This window comes from Bubalus kerabau, chromosome 8 (genome assembly GCF_029407905.1).
Source record: "Bubalus kerabau isolate K-KA32 ecotype Philippines breed swamp buffalo chromosome 8, PCC_UOA_SB_1v2, whole genome shotgun sequence".
NCBI classification, from domain to species: Eukaryota; Metazoa; Chordata; class Mammalia; order Artiodactyla; family Bovidae; genus Bubalus; species Bubalus kerabau.
This window is the reverse complement of record NC_073631.1, coordinates 63,338,599-63,365,932: the sequence shown is the minus strand read 5'-3', so window position 1 is coordinate 63,365,932 and position 27,334 is coordinate 63,338,599. Positions and strand designations below refer to the sequence as shown.

At 39.1% G+C, this 27,334-nt stretch overlaps 1 protein-coding gene across 4 annotated transcripts in view; it reads right to left on the bottom strand.

The window, feature by feature from the left end:
- ELMO1 (engulfment and cell motility 1) overlaps window positions 1-27,334 on the bottom strand; it is a 583,566-nt gene that overhangs the window by 348,628 nt on the left and 207,604 nt on the right. For all 4 annotated transcript variants that reach the window (XM_055590394.1, XM_055590392.1, XM_055590395.1 and 1 more), the window contains 4 exons: window positions 18,728-18,827; window positions 10,245-10,396; window positions 7,783-7,861; window positions 967-1,017 (listed from right to left, as the gene is read on the bottom strand). In XM_055590394.1, coding sequence (XP_055446369.1) covers window positions 967-1,017; window positions 7,783-7,861; window positions 10,245-10,396; window positions 18,728-18,827 — 382 coding nt within the window. The remainder of the gene's footprint in view (window positions 1-966; window positions 1,018-7,782; window positions 7,862-10,244; window positions 10,397-18,727; window positions 18,828-27,334) is intronic.

Sequence of the window (27,334 nt, the reverse complement as noted above, 5' to 3'; positions counted from 1 at the left end):
TTTCAGATTCCAGTTCCAGGGGGTGGAAATATGTCATCCTCCAAAGACCTGGGGTACCCCTTTTATCAAGTAATGAAAAGTACACTCATATGGTTTCTCTTTATCCTTAATAGCCAGGAAGTTTAACATCATACTTGATGACAAATTGTAGTCATTATTATTGGCTTTGGATTCTAGAATATTTATTTTATTTGCTCTCATAAGGTTTTTAATTTTTAATGGCCTCATGGTATTGGAATGTGTGTGTATGTGTATGTGTGTATGTAACTGTATGCTTGCAGAACTCCTTTTTGGAATTACACACGCATAAATCTTTATTCTTTTTTTTTTTTTTTTTTGGTAAGCAGAAGAATCAATCACACATGTTTCTTTCAGCCTTTAGTTAAAAGTCAAGTAGCAGATAAGGCCTCAGGAAATCTCGCTATCTGATTTACTTCTAAACATTCACAACATAGCATGTAGAGCCTCTTCTCGACTGAGCTTTCAGGTATTTTTTGCATCACAGTGAATGAGTGGGTTTCATGCCTGACCTTCCTGCCTTTCTCTAGCAAAGTGGCCCAGGAAAATGATGGTCAAAATTTCAGGACTTCTCTCAGAGTCTGATATGTTTCTCTCTAGTCTCCTCATTAAAAACGGTATTAGCTCATATTGGTGGATTTGTTAAAGTCAGGGAGTCCCTAACTTCCTTAAATACAAAGCTGAAGCTCTGGTGAGTTATAATACACCTGCCACAAGGCGTTTCTCTCTTCCAGGGACCCCTGCCCTCCAATCACAAGGCCATCCCTGGGGGAAAGCTTTATTTATTCCATTTCCAAAAGCACACTTTTACCTCCTTTCTACTTCCCACTGCTTGGCCACAGAAGCAAGTCACAGAACAGACCACAAAACCAAGCCAAAAGAGGAGATCAATAAATCTTACCAGACCCTTCCTCCCCAGCAAGGTGCTCACAACGCACAGGTACTCACCGTTAAGATGATGGAACGCAATTGCTTCTGAGCCAAAATATTCGCCATCTCCTGTGGAAGAAAACACGCAGATAGAAAAGCATCAGTTAGAAAGAAACATTTCCACGTAGTCCCAAATGACTTTATTCTGGGGTGTGCTTCAAAACTGGATATCAGCAGTATTTCTTACCAAAGAAAGGGCTCAAATGGACAGTACTACTCAACTGACTTTGTGAATGTTGTTTAGATAATACAGCAATGTCCAAAAACAAAGGAAAGAAATGTGGCACCTGTGACTTCTTTCTTTTTTTTTGAATTTCTTCCTTCCAGGGAAAGGTGAGTACTAAATCAAAATCAAACACTCTAAATGAGAGCAGTGGCTCTCCACTGAAATGGCTCATCAGCTTTTATTAGAATATATATGTGCAGAGAGTTGTTACTACAAGGCAACTTATGCCCGCACCTAGGAGATTTCAATACTAGACAGCCATAACTTTAAAGATCTAAGACTTCTAAAAGCCATTTCATCTGAATCTGTGCAAAACCATTGAGTAGTATATACCCCAAGGCTTAATAGTCTATGCAAATGAATTGAGTGAAGTTTTAGCAAAGGACAGACATCTGGGCAGACGCTATGCTCTAGGTCCACACCCAGTCTCCCTGGGCCTCAGTTCTGCAGATTGTGCATTGGCCTACCTGACTGGCACAGAGGTTTTGCAGGTGATTTTATTAAATGACATGATTTACAGATGCTCTTTCTAAACATTGTCAAATAGATACTAAGGGAAAATTAAACAGTTGGACGCAATCGGGGTACAAACATCCAAAAGGAAAAATACTGCTCATATTCAGGAAGTCACTGGAATGTTTATTGGTGAAGGGGGTAATTTGAGGGTCACCACTCTTACTTAGTAGAGAAGAAACTAAGTTATAATTTAAAAACACAACCGTGAATTTAATCAAGGTCAAAATAAACTTGTAGAAAGCAAGGCGAACTCAGAACACGGGGAGGAAGTACAAGGGGGTGCACAGGCAGGGCTGGACAGGAGCAGAATGGGGGTGCAGGGCCTGCTGAGTGCTGACGAAGGGAACGTGGGGACTTACAGTCAGAGGACACTCAAGGATGTCAACATTGCTGTCTACACCAACCTAACGGCCATCGCCACCACAGAAAGGAAAGCAGGTAGGAGAGAGAGGGATGGAAATTAGGAGCACTCTGTTAGACATCACAGCTTAATGTTAACGTCCCTGCTCATCCACAGCATTAAAGAGACACGTGTACAAATACTCTACGGTGATCTAAAAAGGCTAGAGATGGCATCAGTCAAAATCCAATGCTGAATCCTCTTCCAACCTCTTAAAAACAAGAAGGCAAGGACAAAGACACTTTCAGAAATAAGTTAAATGGTGATCCAGAAGGAACTGCCCTTCCACGGGGTGAAGAAAGCATGCCTTCTTCATGATCAAAACAGAAAAAGTCCATCTTTTTTTTTTTTTTCTTGGACCAGATGAATAACAAAGGCTCAACATTCCTTTCATTCCTTTTCTTTTATAAAAATAAAAGTATTGCTTTATTGGCACACACACACAAATCCTCTGTGCCTATGTTAGCCTGACGTAGATGTGCTTAGTCAATTAGTCGTGTTTGGCTCTTTGTGATCCCATGGACTATAGCCCTCCAGGCTCCTCTGTACATGGGATTCTCCAGGCAAGAATACTGGAGTGGGTTGCCGTTTCCTCCTTCAGGGGATCTTCCCAATCCAGAGATCGAACCCATGTCTCCTGTGTCTAGTGCATTGCAGCGGGATTCTTTACTGCTGAGCCATCGGGAAGTCCATATTAGTCTATCAACTTACAAAGTTTTAAAATAAGTTAGAAGGAATGATATACTTCCAACATCTACTAGAGCAGTTATTATAATGATCTGTTTATGATATTTATCTTCTGCAGAAGAGTATGGTCCTCTCAAGGGCACACAGACTGTCCTTTTCATTTTTGTATTCCCAGCCCACAGCACAATGACTGACACAGAGTAGGCAATGAATGTTTGATAAAACAGTTTGCTACCCTCTTAAAGGAACTGGAGCATGATCAGAGAGAAAATGGAAAAATCCTTGTCCATATCATGGATTTTTTTTTGTCCAATATTAAAGAATGATTTGAGAGAACTTGAGAATCTATGGAGAATATTTTATATCATTCAGTTCAGTTCAGTTCAGTCACTCAGTCGTGTCCTACTCTTTGCGACCCCATGAATCGCAGCACACCAGGCCTCCCTGTCCCTCACCAACTCCCAGATATAAAAGTATATGATTGTGGTTTAGTCACTAAGTTGTGTCTGGCTCTTGTGACCCCGTGGACTGTAGCCTGCCAGGCTCCTCTGTTCATGGCATTGTCCAGGCAAGAATACTGGAGTGGGTTGCCACTTCCTTCTCCAGGATAAAAATATATAGATAAATATAAATATGGATATGAATACAGGCATACCTCAGAGATATTGCAAGTTCAGTTACAGACTGCTACAATACAGCAAATACCTTGATTAATATTAGCTCACACTAATATTTTGGCTTCCAAGTGCATACAAAAGTTATGTTTACACTAGACTGTAGTCTATTAAGTATGCAATACATTATGTCTAAGAAAACAAAGTACATAAAACATTTTTTTACCCTCCTAAAGGAACTAGTGCTTGATCAGAGAGAAAATGGAAAAATCCTCATCCACATCATGGATTTTTTGTCCAATATTAAGGAATGGTTTGAGTGAACTATTAAGAATACTTTATTGCTGGTGGTTGCAATTGTAAGAATCTGCCTGCAATGCGGGGGACCTAGGCTCAATCCCTGGGTAGGAAAGATCCCCTGGAAGAGGACAAGGCAACTCACTCCACTCTGCTTGCCTGGAGAATTCCCATGAACAGAAGAGTCTGGCGGGCTACAGTCCATGGGGTCTCAAAGAGTCGGACATGACCGAGTGACTAAGCACAGGACAGATCGCTAAAAAATCGTGACATCATCTAAGTCTTCATTGACTCATAATCTTTTTTGCTGATGGAGAGCTTGAAAATTTGCAAGAATTACCAAAGACACCATGTGAATAAATGCTGTTGGATAATGGTGCCAGTAAACTTGGTTGATGCAGGGTTGTCACAAACATTCAATTTATATAAATATATATTAGTATCTGTGAAGCATAATAAAGCAAAATGCAGTAAAACGAGGTCTGCCTGTATAGATATATTGACATGGAAAGATGTCCACAAAATCATGTTTAGTTTTAAAAGCATTTTTAAAAATAAACAGTGCATGCAGTATGATCACATCTAGTGAAAAATGATGTCTGAGGGGAAGTCTTTGCACAAAAAAAGTAGGAAGTAGGACCAAGACAGTCCCACAGGGGTAAGTAGTGGCAGTGTTTCCCTCTCTGGGGATGCAATTATAGGTGTTTTTATTTTTATTTTAACTTCTTTTATTTTTTATGATATTATACATGTTTTAACGCCATTCTCGCAAATCATCCCCCCCTCCCTCTCCCACAGAGTCCAAAAGACTGTTCTATACATCTGTGTTTTTAAAACTTCTTCCTTTGGAATCTGTATTTTCTGATTTTTCTACCAAATCTTTAAGCTAAAGGGTTTGTTTGTTTGTTTAAAATAATGCTTATCAAAACATAAGTGTTTGTAGAGAAATTTGGAAGTGATCTGACAAACTTCTTCATCATGGAAATAATAAAATGAATAATGGCAACTAGTTGTAAAAAAAAAAGGATCCATTTGCCCCCCCGCAACAACAATCCCCTCTCCCATAAAACAGCACCCTTTCCCTTCATTTGGGCAGGAAAAGGGAGCTTCTCCAATATCTGAGAGGCAGGCATGACCCAACCCCTCACCTCCCAGGGAGGCTGACAGGGTACCATTACACAGGAGGCAGTTATACCCCTGCCCTAAGCTCAGTGCTCCCTCAAGCAGGTAAACTCCATGAGTGCAAAACAAAAGTGTCACTCAGGTTTGCCTGCCAAGTAAAAATATTTGACTTTGATGGTATCCTTCTTTAGTAAAAGTAGAAATAACATATTGGTATTCAAAATCCTTCTAAATTCAATAACATTTTAAAAAAACACCCCAATAATGGAGTCCTACCAATGTGTCTGACCCCGAGTTGGAAAGAGATATTGAAATAAATAAAATTTTTTGACCGAAGTAGAATTTATCCAATGTCTAAAAGCTTTAAAAAAAAACAAACAAAAAGGGACATTCCTGTAAATCCAATAAATAAGTGTTAAGGTTATATTTTAATCTAACTGGAGTAAGAAAATGGGCTTGATGTCTCTCAAGTATCAGGAAGTTGTTTACCAGACAAATACAAGGTCATTCTGCAGGAGATGCTTCCTTGACCAGCATTCAATGGGATGCTTTGCAGATAAGAGCAAGACTAAGGCTGGGATTCTAACATGGACTCTTAATCAGCTCAGCAACCAGTCAAGTTCCTTACCTCTTGGACTCTCAATTTCCTCATTTATAAAATAGAAATAATAAGATTTTCTATAGATATGAGGATTAAATGAAATGACATAAAACATATTTGCAAGGCAGACTCTCAAATATTATCAGTGACAGGCTTTGGCAAGTTTTCTTATTTGCCAAAAATTTCAGAATTTCAATCTTTCAAAACATAAACCAATCAATAACAAATATATAATATACAGCAAGATATTACCAATTAGCTTGAGCTTTTGCTTTATCAGACTCCACTGATATTCAAAAAATAATGACAAATAAGCTTTCCTTCATTATGAACTTGAAGTAATTTTTAGGGCCAACTCTCTCTTAACTCACTAGAAAGTATTTTATAAATTAAAAATCAAAATACTCCTTTTCTTGACAAATAGTCACTGATTCATCCTAAATTCAACATAGTCTATCAAGTCCAAGTTAATTTTCTATTGACAAGTATTGTCATTTTTATCTCAAAGACTAAAATCTGAATTTTCTCCTGGTTGATAAACACTCTTTCTTAGTTGAATTGTTTACTTAAATGATTTAATGTTATTAGATTACCTTTTGTGATTTAGTATTAATATGGTAATATATGTACAAAGTGTGCTATGTCAGTTTCATATAGCCTAATTTTTCAAAAATAAAAAAGATTTGATTAGCAGAATTCAAGCCTAATATTAATGGCATTTTTAGTATAATGGTACCCCATTATATTTTCATTGTTATCATTGCCCTGGAGTCAGCATAGATTGGCATCTAATTCCCTATTTCTTCATGGTCATTCAATTCCAATTAATCAGATTAACAGTAATTTTAGTGTAACAGAAAGATGCAAGGGGTATGCATCTTACTCATGCAGAGGTCTGAGTGAAATTGCAGCACTTCCGGTGAGTGTGGGCTTTCCTTTCCTCTAATCTAGCCACAGAGTGAAAGACAGTTTCAAGAGTCTAGGTCAGTTTAGTCAAAGTCTTAGTTCTGGCCTGGCTCTTGACCCCACTCTACAAGCAGCTATCATTGGTCTGGCTAGGCATCCCTGGTCTGGCTAGCAGAAGAATCAAGCTTCTCTGTGATGCCCATGTCAGGCTTGTGAACATATGCAGGCAACTTACTGGCCTGATGGGAATTATCATGCTCCCAGTATTTAGATATAAATATAAAAGGAGCAGCCCTACCCACCATCCCACTTAAGATCTGCAAAGCTGCCCTGAAATATCCAGCCTGGAAAATAGGCTTGGAGACGGCAGGCACCCCCTGGTTCCAGCCAATACCAAACCAAAAGCACAGGAAACTAGAAAGCCACTCTGCTTCTTGTGCAAATGTAACTCCTAGGAATGAGCAAACAAACCTAAATGGAAAACAAACCAGAAACCCTCATATTTAGCCACTGAGGTTTAAAATCCCTGGCAACAAAAAAAAATAAAGTAAAAAAAAAAAGTAAAATTCTTGCCACAGTGTTCAGTAGCATGCTAATCTCCTAAATTCTTCTAAAACGATTTATTAGTAACTGTCATAAGCTCCCCAGTATACTTTCTAAACGCTGAAAGATCTCATATTTCCATCTAGTTTCTAAAGGGAGTCAATTGTGACCTAGGTAACAAGTATGTTATGTTGCTGGAAAAAAAAAGAAAGGATTCTGAGATGTGAGCCAAATTCTAAGACATGCAAAAGCGCCACTTCTTCCACAGCCACTTTATAATAGTCCTTTCCCTCGCTGAAGAAGAACCAAAGATTGACAAAAGACAGTATTGAAGGGTACTTTCCAAGCAGGTACATTTAAGGGGTTCCCTCCTTCTGATGACACAGAGGAGAGGAAATGAAATGCTCACTCCTCCTGGGCACATCCACACACGGACAGCAGAAATACCACTAAGCAAAGAGCCTCTTACAGATGAAAGGTTCTCTCAACTGCGGCAGCAATTTACACATTCCCTTTTCCATCTTCCCACCCAGCAAAGTGTGACAGTTCTCAGAGTCTAGCTTTCCTCATCAGGAAAATGGGGACAATCCCTCCCTGGCCCCAGTGAGTATCCAGTGAAATGACAGAAGACCACAGGGGCTTCTAACTCTGCATCCACCACAAAAGCAGTTTCCTCTTTCTTTCAGCTCTTTGTTTGGGGCTTCTATACTGGGTTTCACATGATGAAAGGGCTTTACCTCTGAAACACTTCATCTCCAACTAGTTCCCACTGGATCTGTGAATGCTCCCAGTCTGGCCAGGCAAACTGCCGCAAAGCAGAGAACCCCAGAGGAGTTCCTGGGATTGGAAGGGAAGGGCTCTCCCTGCACCAAAGCTTGTCAGCCCTGGGCACAGGCTTTAAGGCAGAAGAAATGCAACTTACCTGCCTCCTCTCATCAGGGGCCTTCAGGAAGAGTGCATTAATGACTGCAATGGTATAGGTCTGGATTTCTTGATCTGTCCTGTAAAGACACAGAGCAACATCAAAGTCAGGAAAGACCACCCCTCAGTGAGACCATGATAAGGGTCATGATTATTGCCCCAAAAAAGGTGAGAGAGAAAGGCAGGACCCAGAGAACGCAGTCAGCACTGTGTATTTCAACCATGAAAAGCTGCAAACATATGAGGAGACAATTACTATTGCTAGCCGGACAAAACACACTCACCCAGAGATATAGGTGGCCAGCTGGCTCTCATTCTCTCTCCTCTATTAGAGTTAAAAATATGGACCTGTGTGTGTGTGTGTGTAATTTTCTGTCTGATGCATGAAGTACATCTGGGAACAGTCCTGGGTGTCCCCACATTCCTGGGCTTATTATAGAGGAAACTGCTTTGTCTCCATGGCAATATTACATATTCTAAAAATCTATTTTCAACTAGAAACTTTTAAAGAACAAGAAGGATAGGTTTTTATGTTTACAAATTTGCTTTTCACAGGAATGAAATCAGAAATTCCAAATGAAGCCAAGATCTACAGTTAGGTGCATGGTAAATAGTAAATATTAAGCACAGCACAGCACAAATAGTAAATAAGAAGGACCCAAGGCATAAACAAAGAGCAGAGGCCAGCGAGCTACATTTAGAGATAATTGAGGAAGAGGCAGAGCTTACTACACACAGCCTCAGGAAGGATGAAATTCTAAGCCCAGTGCCCCACTGGCTGGCTGTGTGGCCTTGGACAAGTTCACAAGGTATCCCTACACAGCTTCCTCATCTGGAACGCTGGGTAAAAACACACTCATTTCAAGGAGCTGCTTTTAGGATAAAATGAGGTAATGCACATAAAACGTTTAGTACAGCGCTTGGCAAATAAGAAACTCTTCTCTTGGCAAAGTGCACTGTGAGTGCACAATGATGCCCTTGAGATTCAGAGGAAAGATACAGACTTTTAAGTTGATACAGGTCGCATTCAGGGACATGTGAAATTGGTACCATTTCCAGCATGATTTCACACAAAATCATCATTTTAGAGCATGGGCTAATTTTCCCTGAGGCCACAGTCTATAGCTTGTGTGACTTACAATTTTACACTCTAGTCAACCATCTCCTACCCCCAAACGAAGGAAACATCTAATGCATTTTGGTAGTTTAATATAAAGTTTAATTATAAACACATAGTCAACATTTTTGGTATACTGAGAACTACTGAATACTCCCTTGAATCCCCATTCTACACCCGCAACCCAAACAGGCCAATCAGGTTTCCTCTTGAAAATCTGCCAGTGTGACCTGAGAGACCAGGGGCAGCACTTACTGGGAGCCAAGTCACATTACTGCCAGCCAATATGCCAGAGAAAAGGCCTGTTGTGAGAACTCCAAGGAAGCCATAGTTTCTGTCCTTCCCAAGGCTTAGCTACTCAAGTCATTCCTCGGTTCTATAAAACACTCCAGTATCCTTTCAATAAACTCCCTGTCCTAGTCAGGATGCTTCTTGCCACCTGCGATCCAAAATACTTTCATTGATCAAGTGGCATCCTACAAGGATTCCTTCTCAGGCTGGTATCATCAGAGGCAACTTTGCTAGTTATCTAAGAGTAGGGAGGAGAGATTCCCCCAAATCCCAAGGCTGCTAGGGCAGCTATCTCATAGCTCAAGCGTCTTAAAATTTTGTATTTTATAATACACAAGAAAAAGTTTATTGTAATCACCTGGAGATAAATAAAGAAGTCTGGCTTTAAAAACTCCTAATTAACTATGAAAATTCTCATATCGCAGAAAATACTGTATGATTAAGGATAAAGACTCTATTGAGAGTGTAAGAGAACAAATTGCTTTATTATATCTTATTAAAAGCAAAGCTCTACACTATCTAGCAACATTTATCAGAACTGAGTCCCTACCAAGGCATTGCTGCTAAGCCGCTTCAGTCGTGTCCGACCCTGTACGACCCCATTGACAGCAGCCCACCAGGCTCCCCCGTCCCTGGGATTCTCCAGGCAAGAACACTGGAGTGGGTTGCCATTTCCTTCTTCAATGCATGAAAGTGAAAAGTGAAAGTGAAGTCACTCAGTCGTGTCCGACTCTTAGAGACCCCATGGACTGCGGCCTACCAGACTCCTCCGTCCATGGGATTTTCCAGGCAAGAGTGCTGGAGTGGGGTGCCATCGCCTTCTCCGACCAAGGCACTAGGGACACACTAGGCTCAAGAACAGGCAAGGGGCGCACCCAGGGCAAGTCACTGTGCCATGTCAGTGTGACGGGGACAAACATGAGGCATGGTTTGATTATATACCAGATCAAGATTCTTTTTCTGTATATATTTAATCAAACCAATACCAAACCATCATGGGAGCTGTCTGCCTGAAGAACGTTCCCTCCCCCTGTGGCAGCGTCGATCTCGCTCACCCTTGGAGATGGGGAATGAGTTGGCCGATGGTGATCTCCTGTGCCACCTTCTGGTAGAGGTCGTGGCTGTTGAGCACCATGGACTCCAGAATGGCCAAGGACCGTTGCAGGATGGAGACATCTATGGCCGACTTGTTGACAAAACTTGCTATCTGAAAACCCGAGAGAGACACAATTGATCACTCACGGTAAGCAGAGCAGAGAAGCAGAGAAGGGAGCAAATGAAGTCAATCGGGAGCTCATTTAAGAAACACCAGATATTCAGTGTGAAAAGTACCTGGAATTATAGCAGGATAGCCAGAAATGCACGGTGTCAACAATGATTGTTCACCACCTTATTACAAACCTCTATTTATGGCCTATTTCTCTAATTTGGTAATAAGCAATTTTAGAAAGGAGATGGTTTCAAAGAATTATTCTGTCTGGTGTTTTTGGAATGGTTCTTCTGAGTTTCAGCTTTCAGGGGCAGATAATTTCAACACATATATTGTAAGAACTCTTGTGTTTCTTTGAGACAGCAATTTCAACATATACTAATAGCCATTGCCTCCCATTTTCAGGCTACTCCTTCACCCACACAACCCATGGCTTTTATGTTCTTACTATGCTTCTGTTACATTCTTAAGGGACTCACACAAATCACACTTGTCAACACAGTTCAACTGGCAACTTTTCAGTCACTGGCTAATCTCCTTTTTATTCCTCAGTGAAGCACTCTTTTCCCCATTCTTCCCATTTCTTATGGTTAAAATAAATTCTTCTAATCACTCTCAAATTTAGCAAACAGGAAACCAATTAAATTAGAAGTGCTAAAAGTTAAAATAGTCATTTAAGCTCTAAAATACATTCCCTAAGGAATTCATCACTAAAGCCTCAAACATAATAAATCAGAATGTAAGAGGGAAGTAAAATAAGGGTTAGAATAATGGATCACAGAAACCCAAACACATGGGTACCATAAAGGTTTTATTTTAGAGGCCTCATTAAATGTTATTACTGTTTGTTGACAACTCACATTAAAATGCTATTATTATATCATCATAATGACTGCTTTCTTAAAAGCTATTTGGTTCCATGACAAATTGACACTTATAGCTTCCCCTTATCAACACGAATATTTCCCTTTTTGCTATTGCATTGACCCCTTCTCCTCATTCCCTCTTCATCTTTGCACAAGATAAAATTCAAAGGCACCATGGCAACTTACAGTTACCAGCTCAACCATTTTTAGCCCAATGACTCCCCAGTGAAAGCAGAGGTACAGTGAAAAACAGAGGTGGGCAAGTACAGTTATCAGTATGCTCTCTGCCTCCAGATACACCTGGATTTAGGGGATAGAAAATATGTGACATAAAGAAGTAAAGTAACATTATACTAGTATATTCCAAAAGGGTATTATTTTATAACACAGACTATAGGAAGAGTATGAGATTTTTAAGATTCTCAAAAGACTGCTTTAGCTCCTTTCACAGCTAATAAACTTCTTCAATGTGTTTACTGTCCCTGGCAAGCCCCTGCCTTAATCCTCACTGTCTGGGTCTATTCCCCTATCAGATCTACCACGATGAGGCCACTTTTCTTTCTCTAAGTCCATCTATCTCTCACAAAAATCTATGACCCTCATACTGTGCTTAGGGTTAATGCCTAACTTAGACCTCTTCTAAATCCAATATTAATTCCTTGACTTCCTCATCAATGCCACACCAAAAACTTTTCATGATCCCAGTACAATTTTTGAAACTTATTGGAAAAGAGAAGAAGTTACAAAGAAATATGTTGACAATACCACTGATTTCTCGGCACTGATTCTATTTTCCCTCCATGCTCCTATTCTTATTTCCATTTAGTAAATCTGGATGTACCTTTAAGACTCTGTGGAGAATCTTCTAGTTGAAAGTTTATGACCAAACCCCCTCCTCCACCCTCTTGCCTTCATCCCCTCTTTTCATTCATTCAGGTAATAGGTGTTGACCATGTACTACAAAACAGGCTTGCACTGACCTAGGATCTGGAAATCAAGAGATGAGCAAAGCCACATGATTTTTAACTTCAAGGACCTTATAATCTAGCAAAGATGGACACACAACAGTCATTTACTATAAAGTATGTCAGAGAAGGCAATGGCAACCCACTCCAGTACTCTTGCCTGGAAAATCCCATGGATGGCGGAGCCTGGTAGGCTGCAGTCCACGGAGTCGCTAAGAGTCAGACACGACTGAGCGAGTTCACTTTCACTTTTCACTTTCATGCATTGAAGAAGGAAATGGCAACCCACTCCAGTGTTCTTGCCTGAAGGATCCCAGGGACGGGGGAGCCTGGTGGGCTGCTGTCTATGGGGTCGTACAGAGTCGGACACGACTGAAGCGCCTTAGCAGCAGCAGCAGCAGCATGTTACATGCTTATTCTCGGCATCCAAAAGTATAAGTCCACTTAGATATTCTAAAGTCTAAAATTAAATGGGCTAAAAATCAATCTCACTGACTTCTTTCCTATTCCCCTCTTCTCAAGTATCACCTTTCTCCAAGTTTGCCATGATCATTAGTGATAAATAGTCCCAGTTCCCTACTTTCTGTCTCTGTGAACACATTTGCAATGTCTGAAAGTGTTAGTCGTTCAGTTGTGTCTGACTCTTTGTGATTCCATGGACTGTAGCCCACCAGGCTCTTCGTCCATTGAATTCTCCAGGCAAGAATACTGGAGTGGGTTGCCATTCCCTTCTCCAGGGGATCTTTCCAACCCAGGGACTGAACTTGGGTCTCCTGTATTGCAGGCAGGTTCTTTACCATCTAAGCCACCAAAGAAGCTCTGTGCAACATCTACCCTCTCACATACATGAAGTCGTATATGCACATTGGAACATGGTCCAGCTCATTCCTGGGTTACTATGACAGCAGCTTCTTCAATTTCCTCTATATTCAAGATTTCCCTCTGATACAAATTTACCCTCTACTTCTGTAAATATGCCTTGACAGTATTTCCTTTCTGGAAATACTCAAGAAAGCATGCATCTGACTCTTTAGAGTCTAATGTACAATTCTGTAGGAGATACTAGTTGTCTTTTGAAACTAACTTCTATCTTTTGGCTTATTTATCAGTAATTTCAGCTTGACATTTAAATGACCCAATACTTTCATCTAATGAATACTAATAAACAAGGTATCAGGGCTGACTGAGCAAACACGATGACTGTCCTCATTGGTGAATGGACAACTTTGTGAAAGTTTAAATGTTACTTTCTATGTCTAGTTTAAAAACTACAGATCACAGTATAGCTATAGAAGGTTAAAAATCATCTTGTTAAATTTTAATTTCCCTTGTCTTCCTCAAAATCAATCATGACTTCCTTTGCCTTTAAATTTTTTCCAGCTCCATTTCTGTACTTTGGTCAACATGGGTGAACCAGCCTAAACCTGTCAAAGTACAGCTTCTTGAAGGTAGGTCTGTATCAGAGAGAAAAAGAAAGAGGAGGAGCTAACAATAATGGTATCTATTACTTCTACATGCTTCCACTCATTTTAAAGTGCTACCTAGAACTTTGGGAAAGTTATACACACAATGCCGTATTTAAAATGGATAACCAACAAAAACCTACTGTACAGCACATGGAATTGCTCAGTGTTATGTGCCATAACACAGTGGTATGTGTTAACACCCCTGGATGGGAGAGGTGTTTGGGGAAGAATGGATACATGTATATGCATGGCAGAGTCCCTTCACTGTATACCTGAAACTATCACAACATTGTTAATTGGCTATACCCAATAAAAAATGTTTTCAGTGCTAAAAAAATAAAACTTAAAAGAAAAATAAATAAAAAAAAGTGCTACTTAGATAAAACATAGGAATATTTGGGTGACTTTTAAGAAGTTAAGGGGCATCACAGTGTATGAATCAATAATACAACTTTTTAAAATCACAGAAACACTTCAAATTACTTAGAAAGAGACCTTAAAATTATCCTCTGTTATCAAAACTGAAAAGATACATGGAGAACATGGAGCCCCTCTCCCATATTTTAAGTTATTCAGGCAGTGGTCCATAAATCTCTCAAGCTTTTAAGAGGCAAAAATGACTGGGTCTCTAAACTGAAATTGGCTGGATGTTTATCTAGGCACTGAAAATACTGCAGAGTGAACCAGGCCCTCCTGCAGAGCTAAGGTTTCAAGAGCATTTGTATAAAACTTTCCTTCCAAGAAAAGGCTCTGATGTTATACTTGGCTAGGGTAAAACCAACTCGTAACACAGAAAGTTCTAGGTTGTTTTTCTTTTATTTCATTTCTTTCTTCCCCATGCCTTCTGACCCTCTCTCTAAGTCACCAAGTCTTTAAAAAGCAGCAACATTAAAGACTGGCATCAAGGGATTCCAAGTTTCAAAGTGTTCATGAAATGGTATTTCTTATTCCAGAAAAACTTTGTAAACTAGACTCGAGATCCACACATAACAAAATAGATAGCAGAGAAGGATATCAGGGCTGGCAGGGAAAAAATATTTCTCCAAAGTCGTATGAATTTGGCATTAATAGGAAGCCAAGTCTGGACCACAGAGATAAGCATCTTTTGTCAGCACATTTCCTAGCTGATTTTTGTCTAGATAAAGCTCCATTTAAAAGACAGTTGCCTGTATACAATTCCTGGGTTGTCAAAGTGCTGAATTTGATCCAGCTAATGAATAAAAAGATAACCTTACAAAAACTTTCAATTATAAAGTCATTTTCTGATGATCACTTTTTAAAATTCACATAAGGAGTAGAGCTCGAAGTAGCAATGCAAAGGAAACAGAATGGCTAGGAATGAGGATGGAATACATTATAAACATGTTGTCTTCTGAAAAATACTCAATGTTTAATTTAAAGTGCCAAGACTGCTAGTCTTTGGTTCCCTGAATCTAATATGATTTTTTGGTTAATTTCAATGAGTGAAAATCATTTTCATAAGCAGTTAGAAAATTAGATTATTGTCAGTCTCTTTAACCATATCTCCCATTTAAAGAAAGATGCCTTTGTAATTCCTTTCCATTCATGGCTGAAGTTTTACTTGAAATATATTTTAAATATGGTGGCACTGTATTCTTTTTTTTTTTCCTTCAAGTTTTAGAATTTAGAAAAATACTTCCAAAGCAAATTTCATTTATTCATTTTCACAGAAATGTACTAAGGTCTGACTCTATGCCACGCCCTGAGGAGAGAGGCCAGAAGAAAGCCATGATTCCATCCTAGCTTTCTTGGACTCATGGTCTTGGGAGAGCCAATGAAAAGAACAAAAAATTCATAGGAGAGTGATAAGTGATGGAACAGGGGCATGTACAAGATTCAAGGAGAATGGAGAGCAGAAGAAATCAGTTAACTCTACCCCAGTGAGGTCAGGGAGGGCTGAACAAGAGGCAATGCTGTTTCAACAAGTCTGTCCTCTGTCCTTCAGAATCTCTTCTTTCCAACATTTAAAGTGCAGGTACATGCTGATGCGGGAGGGAGCCCTGAAATGGGGGACCAATGACACCCCACTCGCCATAACCTCACTCTACCTCCCCAAGCCACTGTGTCCTCCCCTCCTGACCAGGAACACACACTTAGTGCTCTCTTCTGCAAAGGATTGCTACAGGAATCAAGAGAGAATGTTGCTGAAAGCACAAGCTAATTTCAAGGAATTCACGTTGAGAACAGCATTGTTTTTATAGCAAAAAAGGCTATAATATCAGAGAAGCAAAGCAATTTGAAAGTAGAAAAGAAAAGCCCACCATAAATCCAGAATGAATTTAAAAATTTTAAGTATAAAAAAATCTGCAAAACCCAGTATCTTCAGATTTAAAGTTGCCTCCCAAGAACTTTTTTTTGTAATTGGAAATATAGTTGAGTTACAGTGTTGTATTAGTTTTAGTACAGCAAAGTCATTCAGTTTTATATGTATATGTATTAACGTGCATGTGTGGATGCTCAATCTCTCAGTCAGGTCCGACTGCAATCCCATGGACTACAGACCTCCAGACTTCTCTCTCTACGGGTTTCTCCAGGCAAGAATACTGGAGTAGATTGTCATTTCCTTCTCCAGGGGCTCTTCCTGAGAGAGGGATTGAACTCCATCTCCTGCACTGGCAGGAGAATTCTTTACCACTGCCCTACCTGGGAGGTCCATGTATATATATACATACATATTTTTTTTATTTTTCAGATACGTTTCCATTACAGGTTACTAGAAGATATTGAATATAGTTCCTTGCACTATATAGTATATTCCTGTTGTTTACCTGTTTTATATATAGTAGTGTGTATCTGTTAATCCCATACTCCTACTTTATCCCTCTCGTTTTTCCCCTTTGGTAACCATAAATTTGTTTTCCATCTCTATAAGACTGTTTCTGTTTTGTAAATACATTCATTTGTATTGCTTTTTAGATTCTACATATAAGTAATATCATATAATATTTGTCTTTTTCTGTCTGACTTACTTCACTTAGTATAATAATCTCTAGGTTCACCCATGTTGCTGCAAATGGCAATATTTCACTCTTTTATGGGTAAATAATACTCCATTTCTGTAGAACTTTTATCTTGGAGAGACAAAATAACAGTAATATTTTCCAATGCATTTAAAACCTGATGCTTATATTCATTACCTGCCACCACCAAAGGAGAGTACTTCCTAACTCATCCGGATTACCTTGGCTTTCTCTTCTACACTCATTTCTCTCTCTCTCTTTTTCTTTTTTCCTAAGAAATTCATGCCACTGACAAATACAGGCAAAAAGAGGCTTCATCCTTCTTTGTGTGTTTTCTTAGGTAGTTCTTACTACTCATTTTTTCTTGGCTTTATGCCCTTATGTAAGAAAAAAGGATTCAGAGGTACATCAAGAAGACCTTGGGTTCCCAAACAGTTCTTGCCTGAAATAAATAGACAACATCATTCAGGTATTCAATCTGTGAGACTTCCATTCCAAACATCCTCATTCGACAGACTAAGGGCTCTCCTATGCTCTTCAGTTTAAGGCAGTAACTCCCTCCAGGTACGGATTAACTTCAAAAGGAAAAGATGTAACTTCAGAGTGGGGAGACCCAGTGGTATCTGCTGGGTCTCAACCACATAATCAAGGTCACCATTAATGAGAGATATCAACATCACATGTTCTAATGTGATCCTCTAAAAAGGGCACATTACTTCTCTGACATTCTTGCCAAAAATGCATAACCTTGATTTAAGGGAAATATCAAACAAACCGAAACTGAGGGACATTCTACAAAATAACTGACCAGTATTCTTCAAAACTGTCAGTCATGAAAGACAAGGAAAAACTGAGGAACGATCATATTGGAAGACACTAAGGAGACACAATAACTAAATGCAGTTTTGAGTCCTTAACCAGAGAAAAACTGGTGAAATCAATTAATGGTGATAGTCTTATAGCACTGTTAATTTCCTAGTTTTGATAATACTGTTATTATGCAAAATGTTATCATTAAGGAAGTTGGTTGAAGGTCATTTGGAACATTTTGTACTTTTTTTTTTTTTTAATTTTCTATAAGTCTACCATGATTTCAAAATAAAAGCTCTTAAAAACTCAAGTGACTCATCCTGGATTTTGTTTTTATTTTCTAGCTTTCACAAAGACTCTCTGAAATTATTTTAGACCATTCTTCCCAGGAATCTAGACCTATAAGATAAATATATGAATTCCAAATATCTCTTCATTCTCAGTAACAGCAGAAAGAAAGATGCCAATACATTTATAAACCATTTCATAAATACAAAGAGAGGAAAAATAAGTTAACAAATTAATAATGATGATTCTTGATTTAATACTACGTTTAACAGCTGAAAAGTCAAGGCTATTCATTTTTGGTTAGAAGACTGGAAAGAGAATTGTAAATTTGCAGATGTGTTTTTATTACTATTCAACTGCTAGGAATGGTGGGGGGCTCTTCTGCTCTCTCCTCACACCAGGTCCACCTTTGCCTGCCCCTTTGTTACCTTCCTCCTAAGGACAGTAGGAACCAACTGAACTAGTTGATCCCAGAGACACTTACTACAAGATTACGAGTGAGCAGGATTACTCTGCCTAAGAGGCATGGACCCAAGCACCCCATTTTCTCTTACATTTCTGCTTCAGACCCAGTCATGTAGCAATCAATATATTTTGCCTCTTTCCCTTCTCCTGAACACCTAGTTGAGGAGAGAAGGTTCAGGAAAGATACTAGGAACTCTAGTTAGGTCTTAAAAACAATGGAGCCCAGAAGATGGGTTTTAACATGTCACCTTGACTTCTCTCAACTAGGGGTTCTCTTGTACAACTCCTATGATCCCGCTGGGGAGAAAATGTCATTTTTATATAGAATTTAGGCCCTCAGACCACCATATATATAATACTATCAAAAATCACACTCACGCTTTAACACAAAGAACTAAAGGAAACAACTTTGCAATAAGCTCAAAGCATAGAAAAATATCTGCAGAAAAACAAGTGGTTTGAGCTTGGGAAGCACAATCTGAATTACCTTCTTAATGAATGCCACTGAAAATGTATCCCAGGACACTATTCCATGGTCCATCAGCTCCACAAAGGCAGTCAGGGTGAAGGACAGCATGTCTCCAAAGCTGGAAAACAAAAGGAGGCGTGAGGGTGATAGGCCCAGGAGTTCAGCACAAGGAGAGACGGGAGTGAGAAAGCTTTAGAGAGATGAATACAAGCAGAACTGTACAAGATCACTGGGATAAGCAGCTGGGCCACAGACAACATCCTTACACACGTGGCTCAGTAGGAAGGAGGCAGGTAGCTTCACAGAGAAGCCAGGGCCCCTGGGGGACAGACCTGGATTCACAGTCTCACTCAGGTGAGCTGTGTTACCCCTAAGCGGTCCCTAAGATTCTCTAAGCCACAGTCTTCTCCACTGAAAAACTGGATAGTGAAATCTCTTCCATCACAGGGCTGCTGGTAGAGCACTGAATAAAGTTCAGCATACAAGCATTCAGAAAATGGTAGCTTAAAAAAGCTCCTCAGCAAACAAATATTAGGAAGAGGGCAACACGCTTCTCTTATTATATCTGGGTATCCAACAGGGAAGGTTATAAATAAGTCTATTAAAAGTATGAGCACTTTGCAAAAGATTCATGTGGCCCATAAATACCTAGGGGTGTGTGTGTGTGTGTGTGTGTGTGTGTGTGGTGAGTGCATTTACACACATACACACACTCATAGATACAAACACATATGTAAGTAAGCATATTAATTTCTATGTTACACTGTCCAGCATTTTAACTTTAGTTAACAGGCTTTATAGAATACCTTTCTAGAATATTATAGATAATAACAATTTGCTGGCCACTGACTTGCTGTGATTCAGAAGCTGTAGGAAGTGTCTCATGAATGAGTTAGAAATTTAAACAGATCAGGCAAACTCAGGTAAAAGAATTGCCTTCTATAATAGCTCCAGCCACACCCCTTACCAGACAACAACCTGGTTTCTAGTGCTTTCAAAACAACTTTGAGAATCTTTTATAGAAACTCACCTCTACTGTAAATTATCACCATAATAGTATTAACTTAAAACTCTCAAGATAAGTTTTGTCTCTTCAGGTATATTAAATTACGTCCATCAGAATCTCCATACTGTATACAACCATACTGATTCATATGCTTGATTTTTTAAAAATAAATTTAGTAGTTCCGATTTTTAATCTGTAGACTCCTATATATCATGATTGCTACTTTACAGAGTTTCATAAAGTGTTTAGATGGAGTCTTCCCATTCATTTTCAATGAACAGAATAGAAAACTGGCTCCTATTTCTTTTAAAACACCTTTGCAGTCCCCCTTCTTCCCTGTGTTCTCAGCCTGGCCTCCATGGAGGACCTTGGAAATCTTGCATCATCTCAGAAGCTGTGATGCTGAAAATAAATCTACAAAAGAGGAAGTGACTCTCAGGCAAGGACTGTGATCCAAAGGCACCAGACACAACAGAGGGGATGAGATGTGCTAGATGGAAATGGTTCAGTGGGTGGTTTCTGGAGTCAGACAGCAGAGGTGGACAGCTGTAAGTGGACAAGTCACTGACATAGTCTGTGCCGCAAGTTTCCTCATTTTTTAAAACAGAGGATGACAATGATGCTGCTAGTGGTGGTGATACTTTACTCAAAGGATTCCTGGGGAAATAAAAGGAGTTCCCACACTTACAGCCCTCTGAACAGTGTATAACACATGGAAGGCAGCATATGAATATTAGTTATTATCATTATGCAAAGAGGTATTTAAAAAGGTACACGAAGCTCATGATTTTCAAATGTCTGTCTTCACTGTGACAAGAATTCTCTGTCCTTGGAACCAGAAAAAAAAAAATTCAAGGAAAGCCAAACCTTTCAAATCAGATTTAAAAAGCAGCATATATTTTTAAAAGACTTATCTGAGTCACAGACAAGCAATCCCCATCTTACAGGTTCCCCCTAGGTGGCATCAGAGAATCATGCCCCAAAAGGAAATTGCAAACCAGAAAACTCAAGCTTACTTTAAGAAAACAAAAAAAGTAGATAGTCAGGTGGAAAATGGATTAAAAGGACAAGTAAGAAAGGTTATAGAAAAATTCCAGAATGACTCTTCCTACAATGAGTCAAAAGAAAATCTAAACACTAGCTTGCAAAAAAAAAAAAAAAAGGAAATTTCTTCAGGAAAATAAGAAAGCCAGGAAAAAAAATCAATTAGTAAGATTTATTAACAGATTATTAGATATTAGTATCACTGTAAAAACATTACATAATTATGTATAGAATTTTTAGTGAACAATATTATGTAATTTATTACTTCGTTGTATTATTAGTGGTAAACAATATTAACTAACTTGCCTTGTGGCTCAGACAGTAAAGTATCTGCCTGCAGTTCAATGCCTGGGTCAGGAAGAGCCCCTGGAGAAGGACATGACAACTCACTCCAGTATTCTTTCCCCAAGAATCCCTATGGAGAGAGGAGCCTGGCGGGCTACAGTCCAAGGGGTCACAAAGAGTCGGATGTGACTGAGCAACTAACACACACACACAAACAATATTAACAAGTTTTTTACTCAAAAAAAGGGAAAAAAAAAACCACACTATGTGATAATGAACCTGGAGTTGGAAATGGCAAGTGCTCCAGTATTCTTTTCTGGAAAATTCCATGGACAGTGGAGCCTGGCGGGCTACAGTTCATGGGTTTGCAAAGAATCAGACACGACTGAGCACATACATACATACACAACTGATAATGAATGGTTTGCATTTCTTTACACCTGGCATGCTGAAAGATCTCAATTGCTAAAAAATGTACATGACATTGGAGGATGGCATTCATAGGTTCCATGCAGTATAAAAACACTGCCTTGGTGTTGTCACTAAGAGAAAAGCAATGGAAACAGAAAAAGGAGTAACACATGGCTAAAAACAAACTCTTCTTTACATTCCCTATATCTTGGACTAAAGACAGTATCAGTCTTCATTAACTGCTTTAAAAGCAAAAGATAAATTGTACTTATGCGCTCTAATTATCTGAGGGCAACATAACTCTGTTCCTTGCTCAATGGACTCAAAATCCAAATGGCCTCAGTGACATCTTGGGATACTCCCTCTTCTTCAAAGGCCCCAGAACTCTGCCTACAGACTCCTCAGACAGGCTCCCAGGACCTGGGGCAAAAGATGCAGAAAAAGAGAAACAGTATTGTTTGGTTTCCAAATCTCCAAGCTGCTTTGGGGAACTAGTGTTTCAGTCTCCGTGGTTGGAATTGGAGCACTGTTTCTGAGACTGCCCCTAGGGCTTTCTGTGCTTGGCAATCACCAGTTAGTGTCAATGGCTGAAAAGTGAGAGAAGTTTCTTTACATCGCACACCAAGGTGTCCAGAGCAAGGATCACTCTCTTGGTCCAAAAAAGTTTTATATAAATGTTATATCATGTGTGCTCAGTTACTCAGGAGTGTCCTACTCTTTGTGACCTTGCCAGGCTCCTCCATTTGTGGGATTATCCAGGCAAGAATATTGGAATGGGTTGCTATTTCCTTAATTTATACTTATATAATTATTATATAATAACACTTTCTATACTTGTGAAAGTGAAAGTGTCAGTCACTCAGTCGTGTCTGACTCTTTGCGACCCCATGAACTATAGCCTGCTAGGCTTTTCTGTCCATGGAATTCTCCAGGCAAGAATATTGAAGTGGCATTCTGTTCCCTTCTCGAGGGGATCTTCCTGACCCAGAGATCAAACCTATGTCTCTTGTATCTCCTGCCCTGACAGGAGGATTCTTTACTATCTAAGCCACATATATAATTATAAGGGCTTTATAATTATAAAGCCACTGGGTTTTCCCAGTGGCTCAGCTGTAAAAAATCCACTTATAATGCAGGAGACGCAGGAGATGTGGATTCGATCCCTGAGTCAGGATGATCTCCTGGAGGAGGAATTGGCAACCCACTCCAGTACTCTTGCCTTGAAAATTCCACGGACGGAGGAGCCTGGTGGATTAGTGTCCATAGGGTTGCAAAGAGTTGGACACGACCAAATAACTGAGCACACACACGTGTAATTATAAACTCTACAGATTAATGTTATTAGACATACATATGCTATATATTCATATGTATGTATATGTATCATATAATATATAAAATATGTTATTAGATATATGTGCACATTATAGATGATACAATATCTTATATATATAACGTATATCTTATATACTGTGTATATATATATCTAATAACATTTTATCTATTATATGATATATATACATATATATGATTATATAGAATATGTATATATTATATATACTATATATATGACATTTATAATTCATTATAACTGGTTGCTGGATGGCATACTACCTTACCATGGGAGACGTTTTTCAAAATTCAACTTTAAATCCTCAGTTGCAAGGAAAGGATGGCAGTGCTAAAATGTTATTACCTTCCAAATCAAGGGACTCACTCACCTCATCTCAACTGAGGCAGCTACAAAAGCTCTTATTGAACCCTGACACAGATGTTTATTTCCACTGCTAGAGGAGTGATTCAGGTTCCAAAGAGGAAAGGCAAGAGCCAAGATCCTGTCTCTGAAATCACTGCTGGGTGCAGAAGATCAAGGCTAAAAGGATTACAGATATAAAGCAACCACATGGCACATGCGGGGAGCATTTTTATTTGTTTAGTTTATTTGTTTTTTTATAAAGTGCTAAGCTAAAGATTTTGCAGTACTGGCTGCGACAGATTAAGCTGACTACAAACTTTACATGCTGGTCGAGAGCCATGTCACAGCCAACACACCATGTGTGCTGGAATGATTCAAATAAATGTTTCTCATCAATTCAGTAGAGACCATCTTCTTTCCAAGAAAATTCAGCCAGTCTCAAAGCATTTAAATTTTATGCTGTTAGTTTTATCAAATAGTGCTTCCAAATGTTTTCATTGGGTGCCATGCCCAAGAGAGAAGCAGAGAAAAGATGAAAATAAAGACCACTTTTAAAGTTATTAATAAATCATACTGAATATATCCCTAATTGCCAAAGTTAATGATATAACTTTGTTCTACCCTGCCTGTTGAGTTTTTCTAAGTATTTTATTTGTATGGTAAAACTTATAGACACAGAAATGTATGGATTTCTAAACTGCTCCATTGGACATTCCCTTTAGAATCATAGCATGATATATCAACAGACATTCTTTGAGCTCCTTTGTTGAAAATTTAGCTGTGGATCAATGTTAGACTCTTTATTCTATTCTATGGATCTGTCTATCCTTTTATATCAATATCACAGTATGTTAATTACTGACTTTGTAGGAAGTCTTTAAGTCAGTTAATGAAATCTTCCAACTTTATTGATTTTTATGGGTTTTTCAAGATTGTTTTGGCTCTTCTAGGTCCCATGCATTTCCTTTAAGTTTTTAGGATTGGCTTGTAATTTCTTTTTTAAAAACTGTATTGCATTAAACCTAATTTGGGGAGAATTGCTATCTTAACAATACTGTGTCTTCCAATCCATAAAATGCTCTATTCTCTACTTCTTTAGGTCTTCATTAATTTCTTCCAGCAGTATTTTTTATTTTTCAAACAACAGGTATTGATGTCTCCTGTTAAAATTAATTCCTAAGAATTTTATCATTTCTGACGTCTATAGATGGAAATTATAAAATTTCATGTTTCAGTTGTTTGCTATTCAAGTATAAAAATATATCCCTTTTACATACTAATGTTATATTCTGAAACTTTGATAAATTCAGTTATGAGATCAAGCCATTTCTTTGTAGATGCCTTAGGATTTTCTGTGGATAGAGTTGATTTTACTTCTTTTTTTTTAAATATGAGTATCTTTAAAAATTTATTTATTTTGGGTTGTGCCCCGTCTTCATTACCGCGCAGCTTTCTCTAGTTGCGGCAAGTGGAGCTCCTCTCTAGTTGTGGTGTGCAGGCTTCTCATTGCAGTGGCTTCTCTTGCTGCAGAGTGCAGGCTCTGGGGCGCGTAGCTCTCAGCAGTTTAAGCTCCTGGGCTCTAGAGCACAGGCCCAATAGTTGTGCCATGCAGGATTCATCGCTCCTTGGCATGTGAGATCTTCCCAGATCAGGGGTGGAACCCGTGTCTTCTGCATTGGCAGGCAGATTCTTTACCATTACCATTAAGCCGCCAGGGAAGCTCCTATTTCTTCTTTTCTGACCATGGTCCTTTATTTCTATGTTGACTTATGGCTAAGGCTAACAACTATAGTACAATGTTGACTAGAAGTGCAAAAACTGAATATATTTGCCTTATTCCCAATCTTTAATGGGAGGAGCGGGGATTCATCTTCCAACATTAAGTAATATATATATATTGCTTATATATATATAAAATGCTTTTTTTTTTTTTAAGATAGTCTTTATCAGGTTGAGGAAGTTTCCTCTATTCCCAGATTGCTAAGAATACTTATGAATGAGTGTTGGATACTATGAAATGCTTTTTCTGTATCTGTTATCTATTTTCTGTATCTATAAAGGTGGATTTTCCGTTTAAGTTTTCTCCTTTATTTTTCTATATCATGGTAACTGATTTTCAGATGTTAAACTTATTCTGAGATAAATCTTTTTGCCACAAATCTTCTTTATACCTTGCTTGATTATATTTGTTCATATGTTTCTGGGGAGTTTTGCACCTTTGTTCATTCAGATCAGATCGATCAGATCAGTCGCTCAGTCATGTCCGACTCTTTGCAACCCCATGAATCACAGCACGCCAGGCCTCCCTGTCCATCACCAACTCCCGGAGTTCACTCAGACTCACGTCCATCGAGTCAGTGATGCCATCCAGCCATCTCATCCTCTGTCATCCCCTTCTCCTGCTGCCCCCAATCCCTCCCAGCATCAGAGTCTTTTCCAATGAGTCAACTCTTCTCATGAAGTGGCCAAAGTACTGGAGTTTCAGCTTTAGCATCATTCCTTCCAAAGAAATCCCAGGGCTGATCTCCTTCAGAATGGACTGGTTGGATCTCCTTGCAGTCCAAGGGACTCTCAAGAGTCTTCTCCAACACCACAGTTCAAAAGCATCTATTCTTTGGCGCTCAGCCTTCTGCACAGTCCAACTCTCACATCCATACATGACCACAGGAAAAACCATAGCCTTGACTAGATTATTAGGTGGCCTACAATTTTTATTTCCTAAATTAGCTTTGTCAGGTTTTGTTATCAGAGTGATACTAGCTTCACAGGCCTCATAAAATGATTGGGAACTTTTCCCCACCATCTCTCTTTTCTGAAACCATATGTATAGATTCAGTATTTCTTCTGCATCTGCATAATAAACTCACCAGTGCAACCAATTTTCATTGTGTAACCCTCTAACAGTCTGTATTTATACTGAGCTTCCTATTGGGTTAGCTGGGACTGTCAGATCTACATCTGCTTCCTCTTTTCTTCTTCCTTTCACAGGCATCAGCTCTATCTCACTATCTGAAAGGTATTCATATCCAACCTCACTTTGTGCCACAAAGTACCACCCATCCTCCAATAAACCTCTTACTCTCCTTACTCCATCTCAGCATTAGCTGCTCAGGGGACTAAACTGACACATCAAAACTGACCCACGAGGAAACAAAAAATCTGAATACCCTTTGGGGTTCATATACACACATGTACATTCACACTTCAGTGATCAGTGATATATTTGGGCAGAATTCATATATATTTATGAGGGTTTCATATCCTCTGAGCCTCCTTTCTTTCATGGATTTTCCTTAATTATGTAGTTGTTCTGCCAGCCCCAAATTATGTCGCATGGACAGAGGAGGCATGTACCACCAGTAACATTAAGATTGAGGGTTTTTATCACTCCATGATACCTGGATGGGGCTTTCCAGGTGGCACTAGTGGTAAAGAATCCGCCTGTCAACTCAGGAAACGTAAGGCATGCGGGTTCAATCTCTGGTTCAGGAAGATGCCCTGGAGGAGGGCATGGGAACCCACTCCAGTATTCTTGCCTGGAGAATCACCACGGACAGAAGAGCCTAGCAGGCTACAGTCCATAGCAGGCACAGAGTCGGACACGAGTGAAGTGACTTAGCACACACGCAGAACACATGCTACCTGGATGAGCAGGGATCCTCAGGCAAAAAGCTGTAAACACACAAATCTCATCTAGAGCCAATTTGTTCTCTCAAAAACTGACTTACTTCTTTCCATCTGTTTCAGTTGCAATCTAGTTCCTTAAATGCTTGTTTTTAGATGTTTTTGCTTGCAATATTTTGTCTAGAGGTCATAATTATTATCTATGGTCCTTAGTCTGATTAGGCTACTTTGCCATTACCAGAACCAGGATCCTGAGCATTGATTTTGTCCATCATAAATAAAAATCATGATTCACACTTGCAATGCCCCTATAATCTAAAAGATTAAAACTGCTGACAGATAAATTTTGAGAAGTTATTTTGGCTGGAGTCCAAAATTTTACATTAACAAATTGTATTAGGTTATTAGGGAAGAAATAACCAGTTTGAATCCCAATACCACCTCACTTTAACTTCTGCATCAGGGAAATAATGCTAATTTTACGCATCTTGTGTTGTGGATAAAAGTGTGAATTAGAAGTAACAAGTATAAACATTTAAACATTGAGACAGTGCCCAGG